The sequence below is a fragment of the Rhinatrema bivittatum genome, chromosome 5 (assembly GCF_901001135.1).
Source record: "Rhinatrema bivittatum chromosome 5, aRhiBiv1.1, whole genome shotgun sequence".
NCBI classification, from domain to species: domain Eukaryota; kingdom Metazoa; phylum Chordata; class Amphibia; order Gymnophiona; family Rhinatrematidae; genus Rhinatrema; species Rhinatrema bivittatum.
Window position 1 is genome coordinate 263,980,806 of NC_042619.1, and position 18,282 is coordinate 263,999,087.

General features: G+C 42.1%; 1 protein-coding gene across 3 annotated transcripts in view; it reads left to right on the forward strand.

Annotated features, from left to right (window-relative positions):
• Positions 1 to 18,282, forward strand: part of ADAM9 (ADAM metallopeptidase domain 9) — a 389,106-nt gene that overhangs the window by 147,570 nt on the left and 223,254 nt on the right. For all 3 annotated transcript variants that reach the window (XM_029603956.1, XM_029603958.1, XM_029603957.1), the window contains one exon: positions 15,606 to 15,795. In XM_029603956.1, coding sequence (XP_029459816.1) covers positions 15,606 to 15,795 — 190 coding nt within the window. The remainder of the gene's footprint in view (positions 1 to 15,605; positions 15,796 to 18,282) is intronic.

Sequence of the window (18,282 nt, forward strand, 5' to 3'; positions counted from 1 at the left end):
CTTTCTTAAATTTGTTTTAATTCAACTACCAGTTAGTTTCAGGGAGTGTCCCCTAATTCTATTTCTACTTGAAATGGTAAATAACTATTCCCCGGTAACTTGTTCCATACTACTCATAATTGTTATGGCAGTTTCCTCCTGCTCTTCTGTACTCATTCAGAATGAGGGTTGGGATCTGGTGCTATGAGACTTCATTCACAACTACCCAGGGATTTTCCTCTGATTTTATATCCCCTTGTTCCACCATCCCTAACCTCCAACATACCTAGTTTGGTCAGTGCAATGATAGTCCTGGGCCAGAAGCCATGTACTAGGATTTTTCCTGCAATCATAGGTCCTGAATCCAGCCATTAGGCATCACCCTTAAGCAATGACAATGACTCCCTTCCCCAGGGGGTTGTGAATATTGCCTCTGTAGCATCTACAGCCCACAGCTGACCTAGAGATCATATGACCCAACTTGGGGATCAAACTGGAGACCTAATTAATAGTATTTATTTAATACATTCCTAACCCACATTACTGACACTTCTAAGTGGCTTATAAAAATACCACACATAAATATTCAGGTTAAAAACAAATAAAAGGCCAAGTTATAACAGAATAAATATGGTTAAAACATAAATATATATATATATCCCTATACAGTTTCACAAACACCAGACAGTACTTATGTAATTATCTAGAATCCTCCCAAATCGTTAATACAACATTTATATATGAAGATAAATCAACATAACCTTCTTTTCCAAAATTATTTTATTTATCAAATGAACTTCACATTATTAAAAGCATATCATGCTATGTCCCTAGTACATAATATCCAACTTTCAAATTTTAATCCTGTCACCAAATTTTACTAAAACCTTCCCAAAAAGATTGCTTTTACCCCACTATTCAACAAAAGTGTCCATGTTCTCCCATCCTGCTGTATCTTCGAAGGAAAAACACCTAACTCTTTATACAAGAACCACACATTCACAGCTGTGTCCTAGAGTTTTCATGGGTGAACTCCCCGCTGTATCCTAATCTTCAAAGGTTAACACCCCAACACAGAGGCCTCAATGTTTCACCGTCCGTTTCTCTTCATCAGGGAGAAACTGAACTCACTCGCAGCTTTAAAATAGAAAACATACCACATTATCTTAAATCCTATTATATATTCATCCCCATATCCACATATTATCCTCTTATTTAAAACATTTTACAAGAACTTACATCCATAAAATTCTTCATGGGTACAAAATTACTCACTATCACGTTCTGGAGATTCCTATATATTTTGTCCTACGTTCTCAAATAGTAGATCTCTGCATCAACAGATTAAAAAACATTTTTACAAAATTATTCTGAAACACCGTTTACAACACCTATTTCCATATCAAAAAAGAAAGAGAACCCATTGCTCAGGACTTACCAGATCTTTTTAAATTTCCATTTTCATCACATTATTCTTTCTAAACGTGGTCACTGCTCCATTCCAGGCTGCTCTAGATTTCAAGGGGTTGTCTTTTGTACCCTCGGTTAGGTATGATTCCTTCTCCACTCGGGTAGCTCTACTAAAGTTTATTCGGTTGTTGAAAATAAAACACTTTGCAGGACCTGAAGTATTGGCAAATAATGTGAAGCTTCAGCGGAGGTTGAGGTGGGTACTTCCAGGTCCCCCAGATCCAATATTTATGACCTTTGAGCAATTAGTAATAAGATCAATAGATAAAATGGAAGAACAATCAACAATTTGTTTTGATAATTTATATTTGGCAGAAAGGCGAGCTTGTGAAATATTAAAGCAGGATCCGGCAATAATTATTCACCCTGCAGATAAGGGAGGGGTAATTTTTATTATGAACATCGAGGAATATTATGCTGAGGATAGACAACAATTAGCAGATAGGAATTTTTATAAACTTTTGGAGAGTGACCCCACATGGGAATTGAGAATTCAGATACAATAGTTGTTACAGGAGGGGAAACGTTGTAAATTCATTACTGGCTCTGAATACAATTTCTTGCTGGAACCGTATCCCCATGTGCCAGTTTTCTACATATTGCCCAAAATACACAAGTCCTTAGGGAATCCACCGGGAAGACCGATTGTGTCTGGGATTAAGTCCATACTGGAACCATTATCCCAGTATGTAGATTCATTTTTGAGATCCAAGGTACCTTTGGCCCGGTCTTACATTCGGGACTCCACGCACTTCATTAAGATAATTGAATCATTCTCTTTAGAAAGGAGAGCTATGTCTACTGGTTACAGCAGACATTACTGCTCCCTATACCAACATCCCCCAGGACTAGTCCTTGAGAAGCATTAGGAAAGTGTTGATGGAATGGTATGATTTCTCTCAGGGGTTTGTGGATTTCATTGTGGATATAGCAGCTATTGCTTTGAAAGAATTTTTTCTGCTTTGATAATTCATTTTACTAGCAAATACAGGGGACAGCAATGGGGGACACGATGGCCCCATCATTGGCATGCATTTATGTGGCGGAATTTGAGGAGGTATACGTTTACTGCTCAGAATTTTGGGAGAATATCTTACTGTGGACCCGCTTTATTGATGATGTATTTTTTGTTTGGAGAGGCATGGTTGAGGCCTTGCAGGGTTTCATGGCATGGTTAAATGTGCAGAATGATCATTTGAAGTTTTCCTTTGAATTTGACCAGCAACAGATTACGTTTCTAGACATGACAATTATGAAATGTGAGAATAAGTTATTTACCACTATCCATACTAAGATAACTGACAGGAATAGTCTGTTGCACTATCAAAGCTATCACCCTGTAAGTCTTCGGAATAATATACCTGTAGAACAGTTCCTACGTTTAAGATGTTTATGTGGTATGAAACAGGAATATCTGTTAAGAGCGAAACAGATGGAAAATACATTTTTAGAGCAAGGGTATCCATGTAAGGTTGTGCGTACAAAAGGGGCCTTTTTGCCAACCGTGACCTGTTGCTAAATAAGCAAGGTCGTCGGAACACTCAGTGTTTGATATGCACATTGCCCTTTTCCAAATTTATCAGATCAAATTCAAAGGATAATAAGAGATGATTGGTATGTTTTGCAGGTACATAAAGGGTTTGAAGCTTTCCCTATTTTTGCTAAGATGAGGGGAAAAAATTTGCGAGACAAACTAATGGTAATGATGCCATGGATAAAGACAAATAATGCGTAGGATCCGGGGCAATTTAGATGTGGCCACTGTGAGGTGTGTAAAAATGTACTACAGCTTAAGGTTTTCCAACATGCAGCTATAAAGTACTACTTGAAAGATCATTATACCTGTGAGACTACCCAGGTGTGTAGTGTATGCAGTTCTGTGTCCCTGTCAAAAGATTTATATTGGGCAAACGAAATTAGCAATCAAAAGCAGAATTATCCAACATAAAAGCTGCATAGGACCAAACACTTAAAATCTCCCCAGGTAAAGTATTGGCTTTTATGTAATCACACGGTAGATGATTTGCAGTTTTTTGTCATTCAGCAGATTCAACTACCTAGAGGGGGGGGATATTTCTTTAAGACTTCGTCAAGTAGAGCAGAAGTTTATTTACTGGTGGGGGACGGTAACTCCTATGGCTTAAATGCTGCAATCAAATGGGATGCATTATTCTAGGGACAGATAGAAAGGGGTGAGAAATAGAGATTCTTGGGTATGATGGGTGAATGTGAATGTGAGTTTGTGGAGTCTAGGTAAATTAAGGGGTGTATTTGAAAAGAAGAGTCTTTGAGGGGCAAGGTAAATATCATATATGAGAATGACTGGGTTGGAGAAGGGGACTTGGGCATTAAGATAAGAGAGGATGGGGTTTTTGTGCTTGACTTGACAGAGAAAATTGGAGAAAGCAATGACTATTCCTTTCTCTGAGATTTGTGAGAAGTGAATTAAAATGAGTATGAGTGGTTCCATTAAGGTTTTTCAAAGGTCCGTGGTATTCTAAAGTACCTGGATGGGGAGGGTGTGGTCTGAGTAGTGATTGAGAGAAGCTAGGTACCCGTATGGAATTAGGGGTGGATATAGTCTAGTTCGCAGCTGTGGCATTATGAAACCTCGAGTTGAAATCTAGAGCAGCCTGGAATGGCACGGTGACCACGTTTAGAAAGAATAATGTGATGAGAATGGAAATTTAAAAAGATCTGGTAAGTTCTGTGTAATGGATTCTCTTTCTTTTTTGAAATGGAAATAGGTGTTGTAAATGGTATTTCAGAATAATTTTATAAAAATGTTTTTGAATCTGTTGATGCAGAGATCTACTATTTGAGAACGTAGGACAAAATATATAGGAATCTCCAGAATGTGTGAGTAATTTTGTATCCGTGAAGAATTTTATTATGTAAGTTCTTATAAAATGTTTTAAATAAGAGGATAATATGTGGATATGGGGATGAATATATAATAGGAATTAATATAATGTGGTATGTTTTCTATTTTAAAGCTGCGAGTGAGTTCAGTTTCCCCCTGACGAAGCCAAACGGACGGTGAAACATTGAGGCCTCTGTGTTGGGGTGTTAACCTTTGAAGATTAGGATACAGTGGGGAGTTCACCCATGAAAACTCTAGGACACAGCTGTGAATGTGTGGTTCTTGTATAAAGAGGTTCTTATATAAAGAGGAAGGTGTTTTTCCTTCGAAGATACAGCAGGATGGGAGAACATGGACACTTTTGTTGAATAGTGGGGTAAAAGCAATCTTTTTGGGAAGGTTTTAGTAAAATTTGGTGACAGGATTAAAATTTGAAAGTTGGATATTATGAGCTAGGGACATAGTATGATGTGCTTTTAATAATGTGAATGTGAAGTTCATTTGATAAATAAAATAATTTTGGAAAAGAAGGTTATGTTAATTTATCCTCATATATAAATGTTTTATATATATATATGTATGTATGTATGTATAGTATATATATATATAGAGAGAGAGAGAGAGAATGAATGAATGAATGAATCAAATTAAAGTGTCCGTGAAAAATATCCAAAAGAGAATGTGAACACTTATGGAAACTTAAACCCACTAGATATATATTGAATTACTACATGCATATGAGTACTTCCTGTTGTAGTACTTAACCGTGAGGTACAGCTCTTCAAACAGTAGGTTCCTCAAACTGCAAGATACAGCTCTTCACAAAAAAAACACTTTTAGTGCCACTAAAAGCTACACCAGTAAACCCACATGGAAACATTACCTTGAAAACAAGACACAATTAGGATATTTGAAACTGTTTCCACAGAATCATTGAGATCTTTGCCTTCATGTAGATATCTTTGTGTTAGAGGTTTGTTTAAGGATTGTTTTTTTTTTTTCTTTTCAATTGTATTTTTTTTTTATTTAACATATTATTTATTTATTTATTTAAAAGATTCTGTATACAGTCATTCGAATATACATCACAACAGTTTACAGGCAGTAACATAAAACATGGGGTATACAATGTTTATAAAATATACATTATTAAGCTAGGGAGGATACAGTTGCTTAAAAGGAAAAACATTACAGAGTGACAACCTTTCAGGGTTCTTGATATCAATGACCTATTTCAAGATTGTCTGAATAGGCTCGCTCAAAGAGCCAGGTCTTTAAATCTTTTTTTTAAATTTTTTAAACTCTGTTTTGAGTCTTAATTCTGCAGGCATGGTGTTCCAAAGACTGGGTCCTACAATGGAGATGATTCTCTCACGCACCAAGGTCAAATGGGCTGTATTTATATTATTTATTTATATTTATTTATTTGGCACTTTTATATACCGATATTCATGTAAAAAATTAGATATCACTTCAGTTTACAGTAAAACGAGAACAAGCATGTAAGCATGCATTACATCAAACAAGGGAAAATAACTGGGATCAACAGAACCAATAAATAATAGGCTCTTCCAGAGAGCAGGAGATTAAAAGGGACACAGAGTCATATTACTAAGAGATTAAACACAGCGTCAAGTTAAAAGGGAAAATAACTTGGATTGATCCTCTGACATGGAAGGTTAAACGGCGAGCTAGTCCACTACTAGCAGAGGTAGAGTACTGGAGAGATCTTCTGAGATTAAGGAAAGGCTTGTTCAAATAGCCAGGTTTTGAGTCCTTTTTTTTAAAGGTAATCGGGCATCGTTCTAGCTGGAGCTCTGGTGGGAGGGCGTTCCATTGCGGAGGGCCAGCTGTGGAAAGAGCTCGTTTCCTTAGAGTGGTTTTGGCAGGGGGGGGGGGCATAGAGAATGTCTCTGTAGGCAGATCTCACTGGTCTGGAGGGTAAGTGGAGACGAAGTGGGATATTAAGAACCAGAGGAGTGAGATTGTGAATGGCTTTGTGTAGGATCATTAGGACTTTGTACATAATTCTAAATTTGATTGGGAGCCAATTCAGGTTCTGCTGGATGGGAGTGATATGATCTCTTTTGTTGATCTTAGTCAGAATCCTGGCTGTGGCGTTCTGCAACATCTGTAGGGGTTTGATAGTGTTTGCTGGGAGACCGAGCAGAAGCGAGTTGCAGTAGTCAATTTTTGAAAAAATGATTTATTGGAAAACTGTACGGTAGTCTTGGAAGTGGAGGAGCAGTCTCAGCCGTTTTAAGGTTTGTAATTTAAAAAAGCAATCCTTTGTGGTATTATTGATGAATTTTTTTAGGTTCAGTTGATTGTCCATGGTGACTCCGAGGTTTCTTATTTGGGAGGAGAGGGATGGTTGAACGGTGGGAAGATTGTTGGAAACTACATAATTGACATCCTGGGAGACTAGGAGGAGTTCAGACTTGTTGGTATTGAGGATTAAGTTGAGGCTTGTGAGAAGGTGGTTAATAGATTGAAGGCAGTTGTTCCAGAAGCAGAGGGTTTTGTGTAGAGAGCCAGTAATCGGGATGAGTATTTGCACATCATCGGCGTATATACAGTGAGTTAGCTTAAGGTTGGAGAGGAGCTGGCAGAGTGGGAGAAGGTAAATGTTGAAAAGGGTAGGGGATAGGGAGGAGCCTTGCGGGACTCCCAGGGTTGAGCTGACGGGTTGTGATTCTTTGTTGTTGATTTTGACTTTGAAGAATCTGTTTTGGAGGAAAGACTTGAACCACTTGAGTGCAGTGCCTTTGATGCCGATGTCAGCTAGCCGATCCACAAGAATTGAGTGGTTTACAGTGTCGAAGGTGGCTGATAAGTCGAGGAGAATGAGAAGACAAGGTTGTTTGTTGTCAAGGTTCATAAGTATGGTGTCTGTTAGAGAAATTAAGAGGGCTTCTGTGTTTTAGAGATTTACGGAAGCCGAACTGAGATGGGGCTAAGATTTTGTTTTCGTCCAGATATTCCGAAAGTTGCTTATTGACTATTTTTTCCAAGATTTTAGAGATGAATGGAAGGTTAGCTATAGGGTGGAAGTTGGCCGGGTCGTCAGGAGACAAATTAGGTTTTTTCAGTAGCGGTTTGAGAATGGCAAGTTTCAGGGGGTCTGGAACTAGGCCATGTGTTAAGGAACAATTGATGATTTCTGCAATAGACTTGGCGATGGCTTCAGGGTTGGAGATGAGTAGATTTGAAGGGATCGCATCCGTGGAGTGCGATGCAGGTTTGAGCTTCTTTAGTATGGTTTCTATCTCTAAGGAGGAGGTAGGTTCGAAGGCTTCCAGGCTTGTGGAATGTTGTAGAGAGGCAGAGTAAAGGGGGGGAGGAGGCTGACCCTTATTGGCAATTAACGGTGATAACAGATTGGTGATTTTTTTCTTGAAGTATGAGGCGAGCTCTGAAGCTTTGCTAGCCGCTTGATCGTCCGGAATAGTTGTGGGGAGAAGGAGTGGTGAGGGTAGCGACGTATGAGAATAAAGCTTTCGAGTCGAAAATGAAGTGGTGGATTTTCCTTGAGAAGAAATCCCTCTTAGTTCGGAGGATGGAGATCCTGTAGCGGTGCATGAGAGATTTATACGCTTCATGGTTCGTTGATGAAGGATTTTTGCGCCAGATGTGTTCACTGCATCTTAGTTCTTGCTTGAGGGTTTTTAGTTCTAGGGTGTACCAAGGTTTCCTGTTATCTGTGTTAGTGCGAACCACTTGAGTGGTTAAAGGGCAAGTTAGGTCAGCTACTTTTTCGGTGATCTTGAACCATGAGGAGAAGGCCGAGTCTGCATCCGAAAGGTCCAGATGGTCTAGTTCCTTTGAAAGGTGTGAGCTGAGGATGTCCGGGTTGCACAGTTTCCTGAATTGGACCGTGGTTTTTTGTAGTGGTTGGGAGGTGGGTTGGTTGGATTTCAAGATTGTGGTGATCAACCTGTGATTAGACCAAGGGATTGGAGAGCATGTTGTAGTGGCGGAGGGGGTGAGACTTTCATTTATGAAGATTAAGTCCAAAGTGTGTCCTGCTTTGTGTGTAGGTCTGTTAATGATTTGTAGAGATGTGAATCGGAACTGGAATCGGTTCGGATTCCGGTTCCGATTCACATGTGGTTTGTTTTTTTCATCGGGCCCGATCGCGGTTTTGTTTATCGGCTGTGCCCGAGCCGATAAACAAAAAACCCACCCTCCCAACCCCCCAAAAAACTTTTTACAGGTACCTGGTGGTCCAGTGGGGGTCCCTGGAGCGATCTCCTGGGCCGTCGGCTGCCACTAATCAAAATGGCGCCGATGGCCCTTTGCCCTTACCATGTGACAGGGTATCCGTGCCATTGGCCGGACCCTGTCACATGGTAGGAGCACTGGATGGCCTGCACCATCTTGTACTCCTACCATGTGACAGGGGCTGACCAATGGCACCGGTAGCCCCTGTGACATAGTAAGGGCAAAGGCTATCGGCGCCATTTTGATTACTGGCAGCCGATGGCCCGAGTGCAGGAGATCGCTCCCGGACCACCAGGGGCTTTTGGCAAGTCTTGGGGGACCCTCCTGACCCCCACAAGACTTGCCAAAAGTCCAGCGGGGGTCCGGGAGCGACCTCCTGCACTCGGACCGTCTGCTGCCAGTATTCAAAATGGCGCCGATAGCCTTTGCCCTTACTATGTCACAGGGGCTACTGGTGCCAGTTCTGTTCAGTAAACACTGACGCAAAAAATTAATTCAGTCTTTCCGCTATGGCCTTATTTCTTTTGATCATCTAACAGTCTAACTGACTCCCTCACAGGCTTCCTGCTTTAAAAATATTTTAAAAAGTTTTTATTATGATTTTTTGCCTCTACGGTTAGCTTCTTTTCAAATTCTTTTTTAGCCCGCCTTATCAATGTTTTACATCTGACTTGCCAATGCTTATGCTTTTTCTATTTTCTTCAGAGGGCTCCTTTTTCCAATTTTTGAAAGAAGTTCTTCTACTTTTTTCAATGTATGGAATACATCTGTACTGGGCTTTGAAGATAGTATTTTTAGACAGTGTCCACACCTGATGCAAACTCTTAACCTTTGTAACTGCACCTTTCAGTTTTCTTTCTAATGTCCTCATTTTATCAATGTCTCCTTTTTGAACGCTTAATGCTAGAATTGTGATGTACTTAATGTCCTCCCAGTCATTAAGTCAAACCTGATCATACTATGACCAAATTAAATATTAAAGAAATAGAAATGATTGTTTTTTATTGAACCAGAGAAAATATATTTCCAATGATTCTAACATCAATCAAGGCGCAGAGTTTTCAACATTTGGCATCTTGTACCCCAAAATACAAGATGGTATTTTTAAACATCCATGTCTGTTGTAAGCTCTTAACCTTTGCATTTGCTCCTTTTAGTTTTTCCCTAACCATTTTCTTTATATTATCATAGTCTCCCCTTTGAAAGTTAAATGCTTTTGTAGTAGATTTCCTTAGTGTCCTTTCTCTTTCATCTTATCCCCAAATAAACTGTCTCCTGCACAAGGTGTATCTGCCAGTTTGTCATGGTCATAATCTCTGAGGCCTGATACCCTTAGCCATGCCAATCATTTTGCTTCTGTGGCAGCTGCAAGTACCCTTGTTGCGGTATCGAAACATTAATAAATAGACCGCGTCATATATTTTGCTGAAACCTTTGTTTTTGCCATGATCTAATTGAAGGTTTGTTTATCTTCATTTGGCATGCTTTATTTTTCTTGTATTTCTCAGTGTTGTATAAAGGTACTGAATCATTCATATCTAATACATACCAGTTCTGCTTGTAAAGTCGTACCCTGGTATACTTTTTTTTCCATTCATATTGAGAATCCTTGGATTTTTTGCTTGCGGTGAATTTTAAAAACGTTTTTATCTTCTTAGCCTTTTTCATTGTGGACTCCACAGTGATTGTCATGAGGGAGTTGCACTCATTCATGTCATGGATTAGTTTATATTCTGTATTTTACACTAATGATTTTTGCTATAGAGGATCCTTTGTATAGTGTTTTCCATAGTCTGTTTGGATCTTCATTAGTGCATCATGCATTGGTAGTGCGTTGTATGAATCTGAGGACCTCTTATAATTTGTCTAATTCATCTGCGTTTTCTTTTAAGCTAAATGGTATCTCTTCAGACATTTTCTGAAGAAACTTTGGGTATGCGGGTATTCTGATGTAGAATCTGATAGGGATCTGGCACTAGCACATCTGATTGTATTAATACCGAATAATATGAACCTCATGAATTGTCAGATATAGTCTGAATAAATGAAGCTGTTTATGATTTATCTTTCTTCTGTTATGTTCTCCTTTTTATTTTCTCAAAATAGATAAGTTGCAGTCTCCTGTTGTTGAGGCATTTCCTTCATGTGTTTACGAAATCCGCCCATAGTTTCTGTACAAAGGCATGACATTTCTTGACTTGTGGTAGGATGCCTAGAGTATCAGTTTTATTTGTTTCTGAGGCTCCAGTGTAGGAGGTAAAGACAAACCACTAAAGATTTTGTTTTCTCTTCTGTGTATACTTTCTTCCCATTTCTATGGGATCAGAGGATGAAGATGAATTTTGAGAGGTGTAAGCATGTTCGGCTCTGAGTGCTCTCTGTTGCTTTTCTCCTGCACCAGTGTTTGTTGGTGCCGATATTCTGGCGCTGGAACTGATTCTTGCACCGATGTTTCTGAGCTGACTGTTCTGCACTTTGTTTTTTTCAACACAGAGGTCTCATGGCTTTGATATTTCAACGCTGATGGGTCTGTACTATACTTTATTGGCATGGATGATTTTAGGCTCTGATTTGACAGATTGGTGTTGTGCCTCTTGGATATAGGCTTGTCTAGGTGTCTCTGCTTTGGTGCAAGTTCTCTTACCTCCGTTGATTCCCTGCTCTTTCAAATCAGAGCTGGTTTTAATTTGGTTTCTGATTTACCTTGCTTTGATGATATTGGGAGCTCATATTTAAGCTGGAATTAGCAGTAAATAGGTGCCCTTGCGGGCATTCGCCCACAGAGGCCACATTTAGTGGAATTGTGATGCAGTCTGAGACATTCTAGGCAAAGAGAATGTAAATCCAGTATGGACATTTTATGTTCACACTGTTTACATTTTTGTATGGACTATTTTCCTTTTTTTTTATCTGAAGACATTTGGAAGATTTGCGGTGACACCGAGCAGGAAATACATTTCCAACTTTTGCTGAGTGGACGAAAATAGACCGAGAAGACTTGCATGTGGGGTTGCTAGTGTGGGAAAGCCGTATACGCTTATTTGTCAAAAATGGGCTTTGAGAGAAAATGACCGAACTTGGTGCCATCAGATGATATCACCTATATTGTATGACTGTTTATGCTTGTCCACGGAGAAAAAAATTGAATGGAGGGAAAAACTTCTCTCTCAATAAAGTAAAATTAACTGCTTCTACCGGAATCACTTACAGGCCGATACAGTAAGGAGCGGTTGGAAGAGCTGCGTTAGTGCCGGGTGCATCCGCGGTTGCCGCACGCACAGTCCGGCTCACCTACCGCTTGATACTATATTTAAATTGCTTGCAAATGCAAGCCGCGTCCGTGAAGCGTTAGGCCCGTGCAACCCATTTTACTGTATAGAGCGCTATACAGTATCCTGGGTGCGCTGGCCTAACGCTTCACGGACACGCTGGCATCTGTCATTTCAAATGACATTTGAAATGACAGGTACCAGGAAATGGACAGTTCTCCTACGCTCAAGATTGCCAGTCCTCTCTCCCCTCCTCCCGAAGCAAGGCGCGAAAAGCAGCCTTGCTTCGGGAGGAGGGGAGAGAGGACTGGCAGTGTAAAGCAACGACTTACTTTTTTCGCAGCCCTCCTCCGGAGACGGACATCGGCAGAGACGGACCGCGGCTCCCCTGCCTCTCGGTGAAGATGGATGCCTGCACGGGCGAAAGCGGCCCCTGTATGTGCAATTGGGCGGCTCAAGGCGTGACATCACATGTCGTGACGCCAAACGTCGTGACGTCACGCCTTGAGCGGCCCAATTGCACGCACAGGGGCCGCTTTCGCCCGTGTAGGCATCCATCTTCGCCTCCGGGAGGCAGGGGAGCCGCGATCTCTCTGCCGATGTCCGTCTCTGGAGGAGGGCTGCGAAAAAAGTAAGTCGTTGCTTTACACTGCCAGTCCTCTCTCCCCTCCTCCCGAAGCAAGGCTGCTTTACGCGCCTTGCTTCGGGAGGAGGGGAGAGAGGACTGGCAATCCCGAGCGTAAGAGAACCGTCCACTTCGTTGCTACTTTTTTTTTGGCTTTTTGGATTTTTTAGATTTTTTCCGCTTTCGTTGCTTCGGGAGGAGGGGGGAGAGGTCTGGGGCTGCCCCGGAGACCAGCACCCATTGACGCGGCCAGGGCAGGTGAGCGGGGGCTGGGGTAAGTTTGCCACCTACCCTTACCCCTGCCTCTAACGCAGGGGTAAGGGTAGGCGGTAAGTTAGCAGGTTAAACGCGCGGCAAAACGGCAGGGTAAAAAAACGATAGTCGGGGCACGTGTTACTGTATGGGAGGGAATAGCTAATTCGATCGTTTACATCTAATATACATGCCGCGGGCGGAAGGGGTTACCCGGTGATTTAAAGAGGCGGTAAGAATCGGTTAAAGGGGGTTGTGTATCGCAGGAAGGGCTAATGCGGCCGGAAAGTGAGTAGAAAGCGGGTTAGGAGTGGGGTAACCGCGGCCGCACTTTACTGTATTGACCTGTTAAAGATTTATATTACTTTGCCACTATCAGCTTCTATTTAGCAAAAAAAAAAAAAATTAAAATACTGAATAAAGGAGTGAAAGATAAGTTCTGAAAGAATATTTTTTTGCATCACAGTAGGTAAAAGGTGATTGATAGGGATGTGCACTGATTTTTTTTGTGTCGTTTTTGTTTTGGGTTTTTTTGTGCTTAATTTTGTTTTTTAAATGGTTCAGAGGTGTTTTTTCATGTTTCCTAATTTCGGACTTAATGTGCACTAAATCCCATTAGTGTGCACTAACTCAAAATACTAATTATATGAAATTTTGTCTTTTTTTTTTCATTTCGGGTACTCCCGAAACAAGACGAAATAGACAATTTTGTTTCCTGTCTATTTCGTCTAAAATGAATGCACATCCCCAATTGATAGAGCTGCTTAAGAAAATCTGACTCATACAATATTCTGCTTAAGAAAATCTGATTCATACAATATTCTCTTATAACTGCAAAATTTCAAGGATTCCTACATTACTGAGCATTTGAATGAAATGTAGTTCATGCTCCTGACCCTTCTTAAAAAGACATCTGTGATGACATGCAATAGGAGGTGATGTCCTTTTGTGGATTGCAAGCTGGTTAAAACACAGGAAACAGAGAGTAGGATTAAATGGTCTGTTTTCTCAATGGAAAAGGGTAAACAGTGGAGTGCCTCAGGGATCTATACTTGGACTGGTGCTTATTAATATATTTATAAACTAGCCATTAAGCCCGTTAAAACGGGCGAGATTCCATTGGTCAGACCGGCACGGTTAGAGCCGCTCTGCTCTCCACAGCTTCCCTTTTCCTTCCATCCCCTCTCATCTTTCCTTTCCTTCCCCTTTCACCTCATCTACAACCCCTTCCCTCTCCCAGCCCTCCTCCACTCTTTTTTTCTTCTCCAGAACTTCTTACCCTTCCCACTTGTTCAGTCATATCCTCTTCCCTTCCCCTCTCACCTTCCCTTTCCTTCCCCTTCTCCCCTCTCCCTCAGCCCTCCTCCACTCCCTCTTTTTCTCTACTCCACTTTACCCTTCCCACTTACTCACATCCTCTTCCTTCCATCCCTTCTCATCTTCCCTTTCCTTCCCACCTCCTCAACCCCTTCCCTCTCCCTCAACCCTCCTCCACTCCCTTTTTCTGTACTCCACAACTTTACCCTTTCCACTTTCTCACATCCTCTTCCTTCCCCTCCCACCTCCTCCACAACCCCATCCCTCTCCCTCAGCCCTCCTCCATTTTCTCTTATCCAGAACGCGCGCCTCACCACCTGGCTCGTTGCTGGCCCGCCCAATGCTCGGTGATGAGGCGCACGTGAGAGAGAGACTCCTGGAGACCTCCCATTTCTGTGTCTGTGCTGCCGCCGCTGCTTCTCCCTGCGCGAGAGAGACACCCCCTGGAGACCTTCTGTGCTGCCGCCGTCGCCGCTGCTCCTCCCCGCTGCTTCCAAGTAGCCCTCCGCTGCTCCATTTCTTCCCAGCACCATGTTGCTGCCTTCTGACCGACGTGCCGCAAATGCGCAGTAGAGAGTAGCTCTACTGCGCATGCGCAAGAGCACGTCGGTCCAAGCCCATTTATATGGTAGATCTGGAAAGGGGTTCGACAAGTAAGGTGATCAGATTTGCCGATGATAGAAAATTATGCAGAGTAGTTAAATCTCAAGCGGATTGTGATGAATTGCAAGAGAATCTTGTGAGACTGGAAGACTGGGCTTCCAAATGGCAGATGAAATTTAATATGGACGAGTGCAAAGTGATGCATATAGGGAAAAATAACCCTTGCTGTATTTACACATTGTTAGGCTCTATCTTAGTTACCACCCAGGAAAGAGATCTAGGCGTCATAGTGGATAATATATTGAAATCATCGGCTCAGTGTGCTGTAACAATCAAAAAAGCAAACAATGTTAGGAATTATTAGGAATGGAATGGCAATTAAAATGATGGATGTCATAATGCCTCTATATCGCTCCATGGTGAGGCATCTTGTCACCGCATCTCAAAAAAAATATGGTTGCACTGGAGGACATGCAGAGAAGGGCGACCAAAATAAGAGGCATGGAATGGCTGCCCTATGAGGGAAGGCTAAAGAAGTTAGGGCTGTTCAGTTTGGAGAAGAGACACCTGAGGGGGGATATGATAGAGGTCTACAACATCATGAAAGGACTTGAACAAGTTAATGTAAATCAGTTATTTACTCTCTCAGATAATAGAAGGACTAGAGGGCACTCCATGAAGTTAGCAAGTAGCTCATTTAAAACAAATTGAAGAAAATTATTTTTCACTCGGCGCACAGTTAAGCTCTGGAATTCATTGCCAGAGGATGCCGTTACGGCAGTTAGAGTAACTGGGTTTGAAAAAGGTTTGGATAAGTTCCTAGAGGAAAAATCCATAAACTGCTATTCATTAATAAGCAATAGTAGCGTGTGATTTATTTAAAGTTTGGGTACTTGCCAGGTACATGTGTCTTGGATTGGCCACTGTTGGAAACAGGATACTTGGCTTGATGAACCCTTGGTCTGACCCAGTAATGCATATCTTATGTTCTTATGATTTTCAGGGGGCTGCTGCATTTGGAGAACACCAGTTATGGAATTGAACCCTTAGAGTCTTCTTCTGGTTTCGAGCACATTGTTTATCGCATGGAGGATGTGCAGAAAGAGCCTGCTTTATGTGGTGTAACTAGCAGCGACCCTGAGAGGCAGAATGTGGAGGAGTCACATCCTCCCAGCATGACTCAGCTGCTGAGGGCAAGTAAAAAATGTTGTCTCCTTTCCAGATTTGAGTGGAAAAAGAGGAGATAGGCACCTGGCTGGTATAGGGATAACTCATCTGAATGAACCCTATTTGATGATGACTTTTTAGTCATGCTGTTCCTCTGTACCAAAGATGTCATCATTCAGAATTATTGCTCAAGGATATTTAAATAAAGATTAGGAAGTAGTGCAATGAAACAATCCAGTCATAGAGGGCTGGATTTTAAAAGCCCTGCGAGCTTAAATCCGGCCGGATTTACGCGCGCAGGGCACTTGCGCGCCGGCACACCTATTTTGCATAGGTCACCGGCGCGCGCATAGCCCTGGGACACGCGTAAGTCCCGAGGCTTCGTGGGAGGGACGTGTCCGGGGGGTCAGGGGGCGGTTCTGGGCGGGACCGGGGGCATGGCGCCGGCCCAGGGGCATGTCCGGGGGTCAGGGGGCGGTTCGGGGCGGGACTGGGGGCATGGCGCCGGCCCGGGGGGTGGTCGAGGCCTCCAGACCAGCCCCTGGGTTGGGTGATGGCGCGCCAGCAGCCTGCTGGCGCGCGCAGATTTACACCTGCTTTCGGCAGGCGTAAATCTGCCAACAAAGGTAGGGGGGGTTTTAGATAGGGCCGGGGGGGTGGGTTAGGTAGGGGAAGGGAGGGGAAGGTGAGGGGAGATGGAAAGAGTGTTCCCTCCGAGGCCGCTCCGATTTTGGAGCAGCCTCGGAGGGAACGGGCAGTGCGCGCCGGGCTCGGTGCACGCAGGTTGCACAAATGTGCACCCCCTTGCGCGCGCGCCGACCCCCAGATTTTATAACATACGCGCGGCTACGCGCGTATGTTATAAAATCCAGCGTACTTTTGTTCATGCGCACGTAAATTTATAAAATCTACCCCAGAAGCTATAGCTAACAAAATATGAAAGCTCTGCATGTTTTGTTTTGTTTTTAAGGGCAGCAAATTGTGAAACGGAAGTTCTGCCTGGAGCTTCTTCAGCATTTTATATTGGAAAGATAGTTCTGGGTTACAACATAAGGCTCCAAGGGGAACTGGAATGAGGGTCAAAATAAGAAAAAGATTTCTTCACAAAATATATGGTGGATATATTGAACAGCTTTCCAAGGGAGGTGACTGAGGCAAAACTGTATGCAAATTGACGAAAAACTGACATAAGCATAGTGGATCTTTAGTTGAGAGCTAGATGTAAGGCTCTACGTTACTGAAGAGGGAAGGGGCAGATTAGGTGGTGCTTGCAGGCTTTACCTGCCATCATCCTGTATTTCTGTGTGAACTCCAAGCTAAAGTATTGAACCATTGAAATCCTTAATACATATTCTGTGCTGATTAGAATTTTAGTTTCCAGTATCGAACATAGAAGTTTCTTGATGATGTGTATCTGTTTATCTTGGCACAAATGCTCTTAAAAGGGGGCATGAAATGGCAAGGAATACCATACTGAAGAAGTTCCATATGTTGGTCTTCTGCTGTTTTTGAAAATGTCACCATACAAAGGCAAAACCAAAACAAAAGATTTCCCCAGTGAATATACAAATGTAAAAAGCCCAGAAGGACAGTGGAACACAAAATTGTTTTAACAAAAGGGAAAACCTTACACAGCCTGCCAACAACAGTAATCACTCAAGAAAGATGTTGGACTGCAGGCAAAAACAAAAAAAGGCTATCCTTAGGGTTAAAAAAAATGTGCAAATTATATGTGAAAAACTTGAGAGAGAAAAAACAACTTTACCTTTAAATGCCAAAGTCATAAAATACGTATCATGCTCAGTTGTAGTCCAGCCTTCCAGCATAGGTCATCAGAATAAGATATTCAAAACTGTTTTCATAAGACTCAGTAACCAATGTGAACATGTTTTGCTGAATGGATAAATAAAAAGGGAACAGTCTCACTCAAGCAGTATACAGTCAGAAAATACAGTATATTAATGCATTCCACTTCTCTACTGTTTTCATCAGGGGCAGTGAGCAGTATTAGAGGAAAATAATGGATGATGCAGGCAACTCCAGCTCTCTGTGGGGAATGCAATCCCAAATGTACCACAGGTCGGTTAAACAGCACAGAGATCACTGCCATTCCTGTGTAGAATGGTCTAAACTCTCGCAGTCACGTCATTGTCTGCCATCACTTCCCTGGCTCAATCATGCAAATCGGGCTTTCTGGTGTATCAGCCATTTTGAGCTGAAGAAAAATTAGAGACAGAAAAATAAGCAACACAACCCCGCCCCCCCCCCCCAAAAAAAAAACAACTATCATGCTCCCCTCCCTCTCCAATCCAACCAGAAAAAAGTCATTCCAGTATATAGATAAAAAAAAAATACAAAACCAAAATAAACCAAGAAAAAGGATCTCCAGTCTCCATGAACAAATACACTTTAGGCACTAGCTATGCTCCCTGTCAAGAAAGTCCAGTGGTGAAGCCTTGGCCCCGTGCCAAAAGGGCACTTAAACATTTTCACTTCCATCATCGCTGCTATTA